Source organism: Hetaerina americana, unplaced genomic scaffold (genome assembly GCF_022747635.1).
Source record: "Hetaerina americana unplaced genomic scaffold, ioHetAmer1.1.p SCAF_14, whole genome shotgun sequence".
Taxonomy (NCBI): domain Eukaryota; kingdom Metazoa; phylum Arthropoda; class Insecta; order Odonata; family Calopterygidae; genus Hetaerina; species Hetaerina americana.
Genome location: NW_027286514.1, coordinates 3067592 through 3084350, shown reverse-complemented (window position 1 = coordinate 3084350; position 16759 = coordinate 3067592). Strand labels below are relative to the sequence as shown.

Below are 16759 nucleotides of genomic sequence, written 5' to 3'. Positions count from 1 at the left end.
TATAGCAAAAAGTTCAAGGTTCGCCTATTTATGAATGACAAATATTTTCCTGTGGAATGTGAGAGTGCGATTGAGCCTTGGTAGTTTATTTCACTTTTTCCATCTTTGTATTTCAGTCAGTGATTTATTCCTTGAACAAAATTAAAGATTTTCAAAATAAGGTAAACATTGGAAATATCTCTGAAATCACAGTCAGAAATGTTTTTTCTCAAAACGAGTATCTATTGGCCAAAAGAAATGATAAAAAGATATTGCAAAAATTTCAAGGTTTGCCTATTGATGGACGATAAAAATTGTCCGGTGGAATGCAATTGAGTCTTTGTAGTTTATTTTACTTCTCTATATTCCAGTCAGTGATTTATTTCCTTCCCTACCTTCTATGTTCCCTCATGGAACAAGGGTAATTTCCTCGAAAAATTAGATTGGTTGCCATGAAAGTGCTTCATACTGTCCACCATTAGATTTGAGACCTGTATAATAATTCATTTACTTTTTCTCATTAATGTCAAATCGAAAGCCAATTATCATTCTTGTCAATGCCTGATTGCAGGAATGTATTTTCTTAACCTCGGATTCCAATCAAACTAAAAGCCTATTGACGATGTTATTTTTCATATGATATTGCTTTTATTCTAATTACAACTTCTCTAACGACTTCAGGAGATAAATACGTTGTAAAATCCATCAACATTGATATTGCATTGGATGTAATCCCTGAATAAGCTGTACCACCAACATTGGTTCCATTTTTTCAAAATAAAATAATATGTGTTATAAGATACCATATCCTCTTCCCGAAACTCGAGCTTGGTTCTTCGTAAAATATCAGCAGGCGCAAAGAAACCTTATTGTCAACACGAATTACAATCTTGAATTCGCGCCATTGAAGTCGTCGTATATCATATTTCAATTGTTTCAGCTTTTTCCGTGTAGTAAAGGGGGAGATGAAATACTTTTCATCGTCATTCATGATATGGCCTCATGGTCGGTGTTCATACCGGTTAGATAGGTAATCCAAAGGTTTTTCTATATTTGGAATTATAATAACGAACTTTCAGTTGAACTATGGCGCAGAGTAAACTGAATGACCTAGCTGGGAAGTTAGGAAATACTCCGAAAGGAGTTGGAACAGGTCTAAAAGTGTTAGCTGCTTTGGGTATTGCTGCTTATGGTGCCAGTCAGTCGATGTACACTGGTAAGATTGAAAGAAATGCCTATATGTGTTATCTCCGTAACTTAGATGATAACTGACCAACAGAAATGCATATTAATATCCCCAGATTCATTTTAATCAACTCGTTAGATGATGAAACCAAAGTATGGTATTACCCTGTGGATAATATTTTCTTTTATAATCCCCATAGTTGAAGGTGGTCACCGAGCCATTATATTCAGTAGATTGGGGGGTGTTCAGCCTGATGTCTATGCAGAAGGGCTTCATTTTAGAATCCCGTGGCTACATTATCCAATTATTTACGACATTAGGTATGTAAATTGAGATAATCCTTGGAGTTGTTGGATTTGTATGTGGTAACAGTTTTCACCAAAATATCCCTTTAGGTCAAGACCGAGAAAAATTTCTTCGCCAACTGGAAGCAAGGATTTGCAGATGGTTAATATTTCCCTTCGGGTTCTTTCGCGTCCCGATGCTCTGCAGATTCCAATTATGTATAGGCAGCTAGGACAAGATTACGACGAAAAAGTATTGCCTTCTATTTGTAATGAAGTCCTGAAAAGTGTAGTTGCTAAATTTAATGCGTCACAGCTTATCACTCAACGGCAGCAGGTAAGTGAAGGTCATCATTAATCTAAGCCGTTTGCTCCATCAGGAATTTTGCTGAAATTATTAGCTTGAATTATTCCGGAGCATAATTCATGATAAGATGTATTTACTAGGTGTGAAGTTTTTGGCCGTGATTGAAATTATTATAGTCACTTCTCGCACCATCTTTCTGTGGAACTGCATGCTTAATTATGAATGCATGTGTGGAGGAATAAGTTGATTTTGATTAATCATTTCCATTGGTTATCCCTTACAGGTTTCGTTGCTTGTTCGACGGGAACTTACCGAGCGAGCCCGAGATTTTAATATGATTCTTGATGATGTATCGATAACTGAACTGAGTTTCGGAAAAGAATATACAGCAGCCGTTGAGGCTAAGCAGGTAAGACACTTAAAGCTTAATATTCACTAATTTAAGGGATAGATGGAATTTTTTACTCGTCCCTACCCTCCTCAATATTTCCATTCAGTTCCACCGCATCAGAGTTTTCGCGAACAATCACGACTAGTAGTTACCTGTAAATGTGAAATTCCGTATAAAATTTCGAATAACTTCGCAGGTGAGGCCCTAGGAAAAGGAATGTTTCTTTTTGCATGAATTTGGATGTAAAAATTGGTGGTTAGGATCATAATATAATAACATATACATGACCTTTATTAATCAAGAAGGATGTATTGTGTCATATTTAGTCGTTGGTCTTTGTATTTTTGTTTTTTTTCATGCTCCTGCATCTATTCTGTTGATTGTTTTAAGTAAATTGTCCTGATGTTCTTAATAGTGCAACATGCACACACTATTCCTATAAATAGTTATCAGTATCAGGAAATCATTGGAGCCAACATGCTATATCTCAGAAGACATCACTTTTAAATGACTTACACTTTTTGATCTTTCATGATAATGTCATTATTCCTACAAAACGCCAATATTTTTCACATTTTACTTGATTTGATACCATTTCAGAACAATTTCGTTATCTTGACTGTACATGCAAAAATGGAGTCATTAATTCTTGTTGTCTCCCTTGTCCGGATCTAGGGACAATTGCAAGCAAACAACAGAAGTGTAATCAGTACCTTATTACATCTCCATTGATGCTATAACTGTTGTCACAGTTCTCCATTTTTTTATTTTCATCAATCCCTCCGAAGGTTTAGGTACTTGCATTTTAATTCACCTTTCAGTCTGTTTGTGCTTTGTCACATTCAGTGGTTACTTGTCAAGCTGGCTTTTTAGACTGTTGCTGATAATTGGAATAATAATTTCAATTAATCTTCTATTGACTTACCATGTGAAAACTCCATTGGTGTCATGTGCCTAGAGGCGAGGAGTAAGGTTTGGTTTAAACCAAAATGCTTCCAAGTGTTTATTAATGTCCTTGGTCATATGATAATACTATTGTGTGTATGACAAAAGAGAGCAGAGAAGCAAGCAATGGAGAATCATCACTTAATTCTGAAGACATGTTTGTGTGAGGCAATAAGAAATTGGTATTTTTGGTGTGTCGTGTATCCGTGCATTTTACCAAAATGATGCAGTGCAGCTTGCAGATTGTTCCATCATTTCTCTTCCACAAATTATTCGGCAAGCGAACCAGATGAATTAAATCAGATCCATGGGACAGCTATAACTATTTGTCTTAAATCAGGTGATTTAATGGTTTAAGGCTCCGCTTAACTCATATACGATATCCTTCTCGGTGGATGAAAATCTCAGTGCAACCAAACCAGCTGAAACAAAAAACCAAGTGAAATTGTTAAGGTTTGGTACAGGAAAAAGTCCTCAGGAGCCAGGTCTGGTGAATACACTGGTCAACCAATTTCAACTGCAGTTCATAAATTTTAGCCGCGTGAGACAAGCACGTAAATGTAAATGGGTGTTGTCCTGATAGAAAAGCACTTTTTCTTCTTCAAATGCATTTGTTCTTTGCAATTTCTGTCTTCAGCTTGTCAAGTAATAATAATGCTCTCCTGTTATTGATTATACCTTTTCTAAACATAATCACTGCACAGAGTTCCATAACTATCCCAAAAAGCAGTTGCAATCACCTTCCCAGGTCTTTGGACTGTCTTCGCCTTTTTCGAAGCAGATTTATCCTTTGCCGTCCATTGTTTTGACTGTTCTTTCATCTCAGGTGTGTAGTGGTGGCTTAAGTTTCATTTGTTGTTATGAAACAGTGCGAAAACTCTTGACTCGCTTTACCTAAACTGCTCGAACAGAGTCTTGGGAACTTTCATTCAAATGTATTTTGGTCCTAAGTGAAAAACGTGGCACCCAATGTGTAGATGTCCAATTCTTTAGTCAAGCATGCATCACAGTACACGGCATCCAACTCGTCTTTGATTTGCATAGGCATATTACCTCTCAGAAACAAATAATTTATGATGGCTTGATAGTTTTGATCGAAACCCTCGCAACGGCTCATGCAAACAATGATCAAATAGCCACCGAGTGTCCAAAATGGCTGAAATTTTGGAAAGTACTTTTCAATGTATGTGCAAACACATTTCCCAACTTTTGTTGAAGGGTGCGGACATCTTCATTTTGAGGTCAGATATTTTTAAGATCATCCACATTGTGTGGCAGTTTAAGGTTTAGATGAAGGATTTTCAGCTTTTGGTGCTTTAATTCTATTTTTGCACTTGGAATTGGTTAAGAGTGCATTGCAAATGACTTTCCATTACAGGTGGCCCAACAAGAAGCTCAACGTGCTGCATTTGTCGTGGAACGTGCCAAGCAGGAGCGGCAGCAGAAAATAGTGCAGGCAGAAGGAGAGGCTGAAGCCGCCAAGATGATATCCTTTTCATATTTTATATATGACATATTAATGCATGGGCTTTCTTGAAGAAATAATGATTGAAAAGTTCTAATAATTGATTATTTGGATTAGGCTCAATATCTTCGACTCCAGGGATAATCTAAAACTCAATGCTCTGTAATTGGATTCGGTAACAGTAAATGCCCTTATTTCCATATTTAGAAAATCCAATGGCAAAATTGAGACTGCTTGTACAACTTTTCATTGAATGCACATTAGTGCATTATATATGAACATGTATTCCATTATCATTGTATCATATGAGAAAAAAGGCTTCACCGGATAATGGTATTTTACCACAAAAACATGTGGACACCCCATACTCCCACCCTTACTCACCATGGTGTGGGTTTTCTGGGTAAAATGTTGATGAATGTAATATGATGGGGGTGCGAGGAAGGAAAGAATCTGAATTTGTATGGCAAAATTAAAGTGACAATTGGCATATAGCTCCCTACTGCAGTCTTTGTAATGATAGTCCGGTGAGATTTTTGTAAAATTAAACAAGGAAAGTAATCAGGAAAGCCCAGAAAATTAGTGTAACCATCCTGTCCTACCCAGTGAATTTTTCCTATTTTATTATTCTTTAACTGTAAAATTTTGTGTTGAATAGAATGGAACTAAAAAATACAGTAGTTATGTTTTACACTCTCACTAAACTAAAGTTCTTTCTCCGAAATGTGTCATGTCCATTGCTTCCTGTCAAATTTTGTTCAACACTCCTTAGGACAGAGACTAAGTCATAGTTCTTGTACTCTTCTTACTCCTTAATCGTAGAAGCCCTACCAAAATGAGTTTATAAATTTTCTGTTCAAGTCATTAATGTTAATTTTAAGTGGATGATAGATAAGGAAAGCAAACTGAGTTATAGGCATGGAAGGGGAAGAGAGAATGTTGTGAAAAATTCAAAGAAGGCAGTAAAATTGGATGCAGTAGGTACTGAGAGATAACGGGGTGTTTACAATGGTAACCAGTATAGTTTGTGGGCAGCATATCAACAGTGGTTTTAATTTACTCACCAGATGAATTTTTCTTGTATTTAGAATGTGAATGTGTTAAAATACTTCGAAACTTGAATGCATGTTTCTATTCCCTAATTATGGAGGTAAAAGACTGTTGTTAGTTGCTTGTAGTTAGAATGTGAATGTGTTGAACTTTGAATGCATGTTACTCTTCCATAAATATGGAGTGAGAAGAGATCCTCTTCTAAAATAGTTAGTATTGTCAATGTTAAAAACAAGCTGAGGAAGGAAGTAACCAATTCCAGTAATTGCTTGTAATTCATTGGGGAATCTAACTGCTGCTTCTTATTAGCTCTTGCTGAGTAACTCATTAAAGTAACTCTGAAAATACCTGCTTAACTCTTGAGTTGAAATGCCTGGAATGAACCAGAGTTGGCATTGGAAAATCCAGAACATTCATATTTTTTATCATTCTTCAAGCTATGGCACAAATGACTGCCTGGCTAAGACCCATTTCATTTGACCGCATTTAGTCCATGTATGAAATGAGTAGTTTTGACATTTGTTCTTGCTACAAAGTACATGAACGAATGAGTTTTTTGTATAGATAGCCATTTCAGATTTTCCTTTCCATTTTCAGAACTTCTTTTTCAATTTGTTCATAATGATAGTTAGCGCTGTTGTGAAGCTAAATACTTGCAATGTGTGCAATGTCACTATGCTCTCCATTTAAAAGCCTTCAATTAATTTTATATCCTCTTGACCCTTACTTAACACTGGTAGTTTTGAAGTACATTTTGGCTATGCCTTCCTTTCATTTTATTTGACCCTAGCATACATAATAATTATAAATTTTAAAGAAATAAATTTTAAAAGCGATTGCGGGTGTTATAAATCTTCCCCTACAACTTTGCATGCAATGGCAGGTTTTGAATTTGATGCTTATGCCTACAGAAGAAGGAGGAAATATTTTTGTCTATATTGTGCTGCAAGAATTTGCAGAGCAGGAGACTGAATGAAATATTTTAAAGCAATTTTAAGTAAGTTCACTGAATTGTCTTATAGCATGTTTAATGTGTGCTCTGGTTATGTTGATCATCAGGTGTGCTGTAGTAAAATTGTACAAACCGAACTTGCTCTGAATTAAGAATGACTGGGTTACTAAAGAATTCATGGCTTGTAAATGAAATGGACTTTCTTTTGATCAGCGACCTCCAGTGTGCATCGTCAGGGATTGTGCGATGGCAAAAGGTTTTCCTCAAAAAAAATTTGCCTCCCGATGGATTTGCCTTCATTTAAGTGAAGGAATGGTTACATTATAGAATTTTTATTGTACTGCATTTATTACCAATTGCACCTTAACCAGTTTTCACTTGGGAGAAGCTGTGGGGAAAAACCCAGGTTACCTAAAACTTCGAAAGATTCGTGCTGCCCAAACCATAGCTCGCACGGTAAAGTATAGCGTTAATTTCTTCAAAATCATTTTCTTAATTTCATTGTAAATTGTTTAATATATTTAATTATTTAATTTCTTCTTAAAAGGATCTTTTTTGGTTTGATCTATAATATTACTAGTTAATTATTAATGGCTAAGCATTGACTACGAGGTCTGTCTAGAAAGGGAGCAGCCATTGCATTGCTGGTGCAATAACGGCACATAATACTCTCCTTTTAGTGTTTTTCCTTTTTGCAAGTGTTTGATCGGATTGATCCCAAAAAACCATGGCCACTATCTTGTCAGCTCATTTTGCGGTCTTTGGAACCTTTAATTTAGATCGCCTTGAGAAAGTTATGTACATACATACATAAATATTTATTATTGATTTTTTGTTAAATTTTCATTTCAGATTGCAGCATCTCAAAACAAAGTTTATATTAGCAGTGCTAATCTGATGTTGAACATCAGCGATCCTTCATTTGATGACATGAGCAACAAGTTGAAAAAATGACCAAGGGAGGAACCTCAGGAAGAGGCATAATTTCCTATGAAGTAGTTACTTGGCAAATGAAGAGTAAAGTGTCCTGAGAAAACAGCATTTGCTTAGTCAGCATGTGCTATATATAGTGGCCCTGTATTTTTATTGAAAAGACAAATAGTGAATTTTTCATGCATCTAAATGTTATGACATCTATCTGCTATAACATGGGATGCTTTGCATTTCTGGAAATTATTTCCTTTATTAAGAAGAATGTCAGGTAATTCAGTTTCTCGTTATTTTGTGATGTTGGAGAATATTTGATTTACACTGTGCACACAGTTTAACAAATCCTGTTGATATTCTGTAGGCTGAAATTCACTTTTATTTCATCATTATCTCTGTTTAGAAAATAAAATGTTTCTTTTCAATTTTTTTACCTTACCAATTATTTTGTCTGGGGCTTGGGATCTTTAAAAATGGAATAAATTGTTGAGGGACTTTTCAATATTTCGAGTTCATTGCCTCAATATGCTAGTGATGTTGATCAGAATACCTCTCATTTGCATCCTAGATTCATATCACATTTGTTTTGTATTCTGTGTAAATTTTGACATGAAGGTTGTTTTCAATTTGTTTGCCATGAAAGTGAGACAACTTGGAAGTAGTTCATGCATGTGCTTAACTGTGCATAGTGATTTTCAAGTTGAATAAAATGGTATAAACCATTTTGCTATAAAATTTACAGCAGGAATTAAAATAAATATTTTTCACGTTGCCTAGTAGCTATGTTGAGAATATAATTTGTAATGCCTATGATTCTATAATCACCATCTGTTACAATTGGCCACCTAATACATAGAATAAGACATTTCATTTGACAATAAAATCCTCAAAATTATTAATCCTTCCGTTGTGGCTCGCTCCATAAATGTACTCCTTTCATATGGCGAAATGAGAAGGTATCGCGTCTCTGTAACTGTTATCATTATATAAATAAAAATAATCTTAATTCACTGTTTTATTTAGTAGAATTTTTATCTATAAATTCTGACAAGCTTAAGTTCAATAAAATTTCAAAATATGATTGAAGCATTCATCCAAATACAGTGCCTTGTCATACTCGCGGCACCAATATCTCGCTGGTCTTCGTATGCCTTTCCTGAATTTAGTGTTTTTACTCACACAGCATGGTCTTATGGATTTTGTTCTCTTAGTTGCGGAATTTTTTCGGTGAAATTTCGTACACCCAAGTCTCTTGGGATTATTTTTTGCACCTTCCAAACTTGCCTGGCAGGAAGATCTGAATATTTTTGTGGCACCATATTTTTCTAATAGTTGCTTACCACTTCTCTTACAAACTTCCTCTGGAAGATTTTTTACAAATACATCAATTTGATACAAATAATAATAAGAAATTTACATCCAAATGTTTATCTAATGAAAAAGCAACTTTTAATACCAACTCCAGTCAAGTCATTGATCAGACCCAACCATCATGAGGAACTTATCCGCTGATACGTTGTAGTCCATGACAAGTTTCATCATATTTTGGTAGTTTGGAAACACTTGCTACCACTGTCAATTATGAGGTGGTTCCCTTGCACATGATGCCTTTTTGATGGAGGAAACAACAACAACTTCTTCTCACACCCTGTATGCCTGGGAATCTTATCTCACTAAGTCAAGCTTAATTGCAATGGAACAAAAATAAGGAAGTAATATTTGGTATATTTCTCTTATGCCCTCCGATGAAGTAAATTCATGGAGTGAAGCTTTGTAATAAGTATACGTTCCTTGATGGTTGACTCTGGGCCAAGTTAAAAGTCTGTAAAAAACACTTCCACTTTCTCTTCTGGTGCCCAGCAGCCTTGAGCTAAACATTGATATGAAAATGTGTTTGTTGAAGGAATTTTTGTATTAAGGTTTAGCTTCTTGTAGTGATGAAAATGTGCCAATTGTGGGTGGCAAAATGAGAGCGAAATTTGATGACATATAAAAAGGTGGAAGTGCGAGAGAGGCATGATCATGTGGAATTCTTCACTCTAGTTACAAGGTTAATGGGAAAGAATTAGTTACTATGAAGACAAATATTGAGAGGCATTGTTGAAGTGCTGTAGGTAAACCAAGTGTAAAAGTGTCATGTTATCCAAAAATGTTGAGTATTTAATATTTCTACTTAGCAGAGAACACAATTTCCAACTTCTACTCCACTGTCAATCTAAGAAAAAGCTTTGCAAATACTAAAACATTTTATATCATTTAGTGAGCATAAAATTATATCCGAGTGTGAGGACGAGAATTTTAGACAGAATAGTCTTCATAATTCAAAGAATTATGGCAAAGGGGTAGACCTTGTCATTCCAAGTGTTTCCTGATGATTTAATGAAGTTAATTGGAGGAGGGATCATTCAAAACAGGAAGTCTGAAATAGTCTCAATAAGAATGAGATTGCTGCATGAGGAAAAGTTTCTGCAGAACATAATGAAAATTCATCTTTTAATCAATATTTTGAAAATATTTATAAATTTTTAAAAGTCGTGAATGAGCATCATGTAATGTGAAATGTATTTATGCAGAAAGTAAACCATTACCATTCACATTCATTCCTAGTAGTCATTACCAGAATTTCAGTATTGATGATGGTGGTCCATTTGTCTATTCTGGCACCATTTTCATATTATATACCAGATCATTAGTGTGAAGGAGTTATTTTCGTATGGATTTCTTGAGTTAAAGTAAAGACGGCAAATTTACGCCAAAATAAGAACTGTCAGGCACCCTTGATTTCACCTTTGATGTGTGTCAGAATACTACGATGCCAGAACTTCCTGGGAAACCACAAGCGACATAGGGAAAGGATCTGGCCCCTCAGCATGAATTTCACATGTTATTGAGGTTTATATCTAGTTAACTCAGCCATCACCAACCAAACTGACTTTCAGGTTGATTACTTTATGGTTTTTCTTTATCTCTATTCATTACTTTTTGCAGCTGTCCAGGTACTAATTGCAGTAGAAGCCATTGATGATTTCATGACTTTCAACCATTCAAAGGATAAAAGACATCAGGTTAAGAGATACATTTCGAAAATATAGAATATATGTTTGTGGGGAAACTAAAAGAGAAGATGTTAATGGGAACATTGTCAGAATAACTTAGGACTACAAATGTTTATGTCCTCTTCTCAAGTCAGCTTAGATTTGTGAAGAGGACATAAACCAAGGCAGCAACACCATACAACTAATTAATACATGGTGGAGCAAAGGAATCAGAACCTAGATAAGGCTAAGAATAAGCCACCCAATCATAGAGAAAATTCCCTCTGGAACAAGTTAATAGTATGGTGAATATATAAGGACTTGAAAGTCAATTGCAAAGCTTAGAGATGAGTTTAATGAGAAGCTGCTGAGTTTTGAGATGACAGCATATTTCCAGTTAGGTATTTAAAGCAAGTTTGAATACATCGGATGATAAATTAGATAGGATAGAAGTGAGAAGAGTATCTTGGTATGGACATCTGTGAAGAATGGCGGAGGAACAAATGCCCTTGAAAATGTGGAATTGGAAGCCCTCTGGCAGAAGAAGATGACAGAGATGGGCAGGGAAGGGCCCATGTTTCAAAAGCAATTTAATGAGAAAATCACATTCATCCTGATACTATACACGAGTGAGCAGGTTGAGTATTACCCGCAGAATCCTCAAATTTCAATCCTTGGTGTATAGTAATTGTAGTTTGGATTCTTTGATGCCTAACCAGATTCCTTAGATTTACTGTCAGCATATAATATTTGATGATTATTAAACAATATTTTTGCTGATCGCAGCGGTTGAAGATATTTTTTTACTTGTAGATATTCAAGTCAGTCAGCTCGATCAAGTTTGATTTTGTAGAGCTCACTTAGTCTGTTTCATATTTATTGATATTTACTGAAAACCATCTGTAACCAACAAATTTTTGCAGTCAAAAGTGGAGTGTGTGCCTCTGGTACTTTTGAGGGCTAGGGTAAAATGTATCAAAATAGTACTGATGTGTAGACTAGAAATGCATAGGTATTTATTACCAAATGGCTTCAGGCCAATCATGGCAATTCAGTATGCCACAAAAGGCTATCATTTTTGAACCAGTAAAGTATCTCTTATTTTTTACAATAATAGGCTGAGGAAACTGCAATTACAGAAAGAAATAGACAATAATGTGGTAAATAAGAATTAATTATGTTTTGAATCGTACTGGGTCAATATTTGTCAGAAAACTGACATCGTCAGGATGTTTCTAAAATCTTTTCAGAATCAGTGATCACTCTAGCTGGTTCACTGTTTGTAGTGATACTGTTGAAAGAGGTCAGTATCTTCCAAATTCAGGTTTGGAATCTTTTGGAAAATCACAGTGGAAATCCTGTCATTATTTGGGTTTTTAACCATGTTATTAATGATTTCCATGAGTTTAAAAAATTACCAAGGAAAGCATTGCAATTACCTGAAGGTGGATGGTAAGTAGACAGTATTGTGTATTTATTTAGATAAAAATGGTTGACAGTTCTATTTTCTAACTCTTGCTTAAATATTCTCTAATTTTCCTGTCCTAAGCAAGAGATGGGAAGAGGAAATATAGATATTTTAGGTTTATGAGGTGTGATGGAAGGATAGTGGGGATTTCGGGAGTGATGAAATATTATACAGTGGCGGGGATCAGAGCCAATGAGGGGTTGCCATAAGATTGAATAAAGAGGAGGAAAGAAGCGTGGTCAACATAGAACAAGCAATGGATCAAATATTACCAGTAGAGATAGAAGCATAACCAAAGAACTTGGTCATTGTTCAGGTATACATGCCAACGAAAGGAAAACAAATGAGGAAGTACCAGGTATGGTGGGCAAAGAGAGGGGATTGTTGGGAAATGGATGCAGGGCATATTCATTGGCAATGAAATGTTTAAGACTGTAATAGAGGAGACAATGTTAGGCAAACCAGGAAAAGGCAGGATAAGGATGTTAGACGCGATGAAGAAGTACTTTATGTAGAGTAGGTTGCTGGATTGTATTTTGTTAGGAGTAACATAATATTTATTTGGTAGCTGTGTCCATCCAAAACCTACCTTAACCAGTAGATTACTTAATAATTAAAATAATCTCTTTTGTTGAAAATGATGGGCTACTGGGTTAGAAAAACCTATGTCATCAAAATATCAACAAAAACAAATATTTTCTTCTTCCTATTTTCATTTGCGACTTCTTCTAGCTGTCTAGCATAGCACATTTTACTTGGTACACCATTTCATAATTGTAAACCAAAGAGTCATTTAAAACAACTTGGTATGTTGTCGATGGAAAGGCTGCTGTGGTAATTGAAGTAATGTGGTAGGATAACCAATTACATGTTATATCAAAAAGATATTTACAAATATCATTAGAATTCTTAATGTAGCTTACCTATAGGCTCTTGGCAGACCCTAAAACAATCCTTTGTAATGAGTAATTTTACCTTCAGCTTCTGAGAAACTAACCCTGGGGGAAAAATAAAACCAACCCTTCAATGAACCTGACCATTACCATTCTCATCCAGCCCACCCTATAAACATGGCTTCACTGCTTCTTTCCCTTCCCTTACCCAAAAAATGCTGATCAAAACCTTCTACATCCCACCCTTCAACCATAGCCAGCCCAACCTAAGCGTGCATATCCAAATGCTGAATGTAAATAAAATTTGTACTCCATAATGCTGCAAGGCAGTAAAACATTTTGTATCTTATAATAAGGTCTGTGGAAAAATATAAAATCTTTTAATCTTAATACTAATGTAAGAAAATTTGATGAAGATATCTAAAATGAAATACCTTGGAGAGGCAACAATTTCTGGGAATGTAATTAAGGAGGAATAAATAAGAAATGATTTATTTTTATCAGAAAACATGTATAGACAAATTCAAGAGGGAAGCTAAGTGGCTATAACATTGGTAATTCAGAAATTGGTTGACAGCACTCAGCCAAACCTCCCACAGAGTAAGTTCGCTATGCCAAGGTAATGGTACCTACTGCAAATGGCACTAAAAGGCAGCCAAGAGTTTTGGATACCTACAAGGCACAAAGGAATTTATCCTGAAGAATATTTTCCAGCTGCAGACTAGGTTGGCTACTCAAATGACAGACAATGGACATGGTTTCTTTCTGAGAGGTAAATGCAACTAATGAGAGTCAAGAAAACAGGAAGCTGTGTGGCCTAGTCAACAACAGATGTTCAGGGCACAGCCATTTATTTCAGTGGCCTCCTAAATGAACTCTTTATCCTCCTAGGTCCATTGTAACATGGACTAACATCCGAAGTACCATGGGCTATTACCGAGTCTATTAAATGCTAGCACGGCAAATATCTTTTGCGGAAATATTATCATTAAATGGAAACCAACTCTAGATGTGCTGACAGGGGTAATTGGTACTGAATGCCATTTTGTAGAAGAAATAATTTTGCTAATCCCACTAACAGTACTGCAGTAGAAGGAGAATCAAGATCATTCTTAAATCTCATACTCCATGTAACAATGATAGCCAGTGGCTAATACTTGCTACCTCTAGGAGAATGAAAATAATTTTTATCTTTAATAATTCTCAGAGGTATAAAACAATGCATTAATTTCTTTTTTAAATATGGCTAGTAAGTACTTCATTTTACAAAAGCTAACATATGGTTTCCATTTCATCCCCCAATAATATTAAATTATAGAGCAATTAGGAACCCATTGAAAATTATTAAGTCCAACACTCAGTATCAGCAATGTAATTGTGGATATTATACCCGAGGCCAATATTATACAATGCAATAACATTCTTTGAAAAAGTAAAAATAATAAGATACATTTATTGAGTTGAACTTTTGGCATCCCAACTTTAATCATCCCTATTTCCTTTCCTCCAGCAACCTTGAAGATTAATAAAAAAATGGAAATCGCTTACATTTGGTTGTTAGAATATTCTTAGAAATAAGCCATAGCAAAAATGTTAACCAAACTTGGCTATAAAATTAAGTTAACCAGTGCCTGCGGAACATCATGCCCTTGTAAATGATAATTCAAAAAGGAATAAAAAGTAAAAATAACATTTAATGACAGTTGAATGAAGTTTACATTTCAACATAATTAAAAGTTTTCTGGTGTTCTCAAAACATTAGTGGTCAAATTCATCGCCATACATACTGCCAATCACTGATCTAATACACAAAATACCAAAATTAAATCTTATGGCTTCATAAGCGACGAGAGATCCAAAATGAAATGACTAAATCACTAGATGAGAATTCATAACTTCATTACTATTACATTAATTTCAATGAGGCAACACTCTACCAAACTTTCCCAACATGATTTCTTTCTTTGTCTTTCGAGGAGGTTTACTTATTGGCGTTTCTTTAGCTCTCTTCAAAACATCAAGGGCCCACTCTTCAGCATTAAATTTTTCTGCCAGTCGTATTTCCGCTAAAAGCTCAGCTTGAAAAGCTTTCTCTTTCTTCATTTCCCGCCTTTGTCTTATCTGGAATTTTGAAAAATTATTTCTATTTTTTTAATGAAAAGAACAAATAATATATTTTAAGCTAGATCCTGTAAGAATATTTGATAGACAATAACATCATTTCATCTCAGCAGTAATCTGCAAAACAGATATATTCTCAACTGATGATGAGATTGATGTTCCCCAGTTACAAACTTGGGTCAAGGGTTAAGTATTACCAGTTATGACATGACACTAAATTATGACCACATTTTCATGGAATTGCATTTGAAAAAAGTATTGACATGCAGCATTAAGGATGTTTTAAGATTCACACATTTATTCCTTCGCGTTTTCTATTATGACTGTATTTTACATTCGTGCCAGATGAGTATATTGATCAGTGAACTGCAAGCACCTTAATATCGATGAGCAATATTACCTCCAAATATTTAGTAGACTAAGTAATCACGTGCCAAGTTTTGGAACCTAATTCTACAGCATCAAGTACATTAGAAACAAACCTTAGCCCACTCAAATTTCATTCTTTTCCTAAGTTTTCTCAATTTGTGCTTCTTCATCTTACGACGCCTGATCACGATGAGTCTTGCGGCATACTTTATATATTTTGTATGCTCTGGAGCCAGAATTTCTTTCAACCCATCAGGCGTCTCATTTTCTTTTTGTTGCTGGTAATCATAAATAATCGTAATTGTAGGTGCAGAAATAGGTTTGGATGGGAATCTTTCTGGCATATCCACCTGCTTATTTGTAATACCTAAATCAATCACCAAGGGGTTAGTTACTTGGGCGTTCATGTTTTCTGATCTGGTCAAGCATGGTAATCTGCTATTAGTCGCGGAAATGAAACGACCAACAAGTAAACTTCTAGGTGTAAATTTGATCCCATAGCCTCTTTTAAAAGGCGTAATGTTTATTCCCATATAATTTGAAGTTACTTCTGCTTGCAGTTTGAACTTAGACACTGATTGCAGGAGTTTGTCTGAAAATAGAACAATACAAATTTAAGATACGAAGAAGCAAATTCATGTAATAAAGAGTAAAATATACATTTCTTACCAAATGCATTCTGCGACTGTCTCAAATTTCGTGATAACATTCCCCACATAATTCCACAGAATATATAACATCACTGTCACGTCATTCCTCTACTAGTTATGACACAAAAGTGTAGCGTAACGTGCACCGACACAAGTTGACTTCAAAGAGTTCTAGCTTGCTTTAATATCCTTGATACCAAATGATCTCGCTGCAAAAGCGAAAACGAATATAACTACACAAATTACGTATAACGAGTTACAATTGTTTCTGGGTCCACAATTGAAACTGAGTTGCCATCTTTTCCTCTCAATTTCTCACTCCCCCTGGCCTTATATGAGAAACAAGTAACTAATACGTTGCGGTACACCTTTAACGCGGTCTTTTCCGAAGAGCTTTAGATAAAATATTCCTAAATAATTGTGTTTTTGTAACCTCTCTGTTTACAGAATATTCTTTCGTAAATAAAAATTGTTGAAAATTGAGTTATCGCTGAGCTATACGACACAGGTGAGGGCATTTTTAAGGTGAGAATCCCACACTGAAGAAAATAGTTATAAATAAATAGTATAAAAATAAAAGTATAAATTTCTTATGCTTTCTGAAATAGTTTATGATTAATATTGGTCAAGGCTACACACAATCATGTTGGAGAAACAAAAATAATTTTGATCAGGGAACATCATTGTATATGCCATATGAAAATGAATCAGTTCCAAAATAATTGTGCGATATGTTA

General features: G+C 35.1%; 2 protein-coding genes across 2 annotated transcripts; one reads left to right on the top strand and one right to left on the bottom strand.

The window, feature by feature from the left end:
• Positions 1–955: 955 nt before the first annotated feature.
• Positions 956–8490, top strand: Phb2 (prohibitin 2). The gene is made up of 7 exons (XM_071583448.1): positions 956–1195; positions 1365–1485; positions 1561–1786; positions 2040–2165; positions 4471–4578; positions 6938–7015; positions 7412–8490. The coding sequence occupies exons 1-7, from the start codon at positions 1066–1068 to the stop codon at positions 7511–7513; spliced, it is 891 nt and encodes a 296-aa protein (XP_071439549.1). The 5' UTR covers positions 956–1065; the 3' UTR covers positions 7514–8490.
• A 6063-nt stretch (positions 8491–14553) lies between these two features.
• Positions 14554–16327, bottom strand: LOC139686303 (uncharacterized). The gene is made up of 3 exons (XM_071583447.1): positions 16042–16327; positions 15486–15964; positions 14554–15003 (listed from the first exon to the last, which is right to left on the bottom strand). Exons 1-3 carry the CDS (start codon positions 16088–16090, stop codon positions 14800–14802), a joined length of 732 nt encoding a protein of 243 aa, XP_071439548.1. The 5' UTR covers positions 16091–16327; the 3' UTR covers positions 14554–14799.
• Positions 16328–16759: the final 432 nt, after the last annotated feature.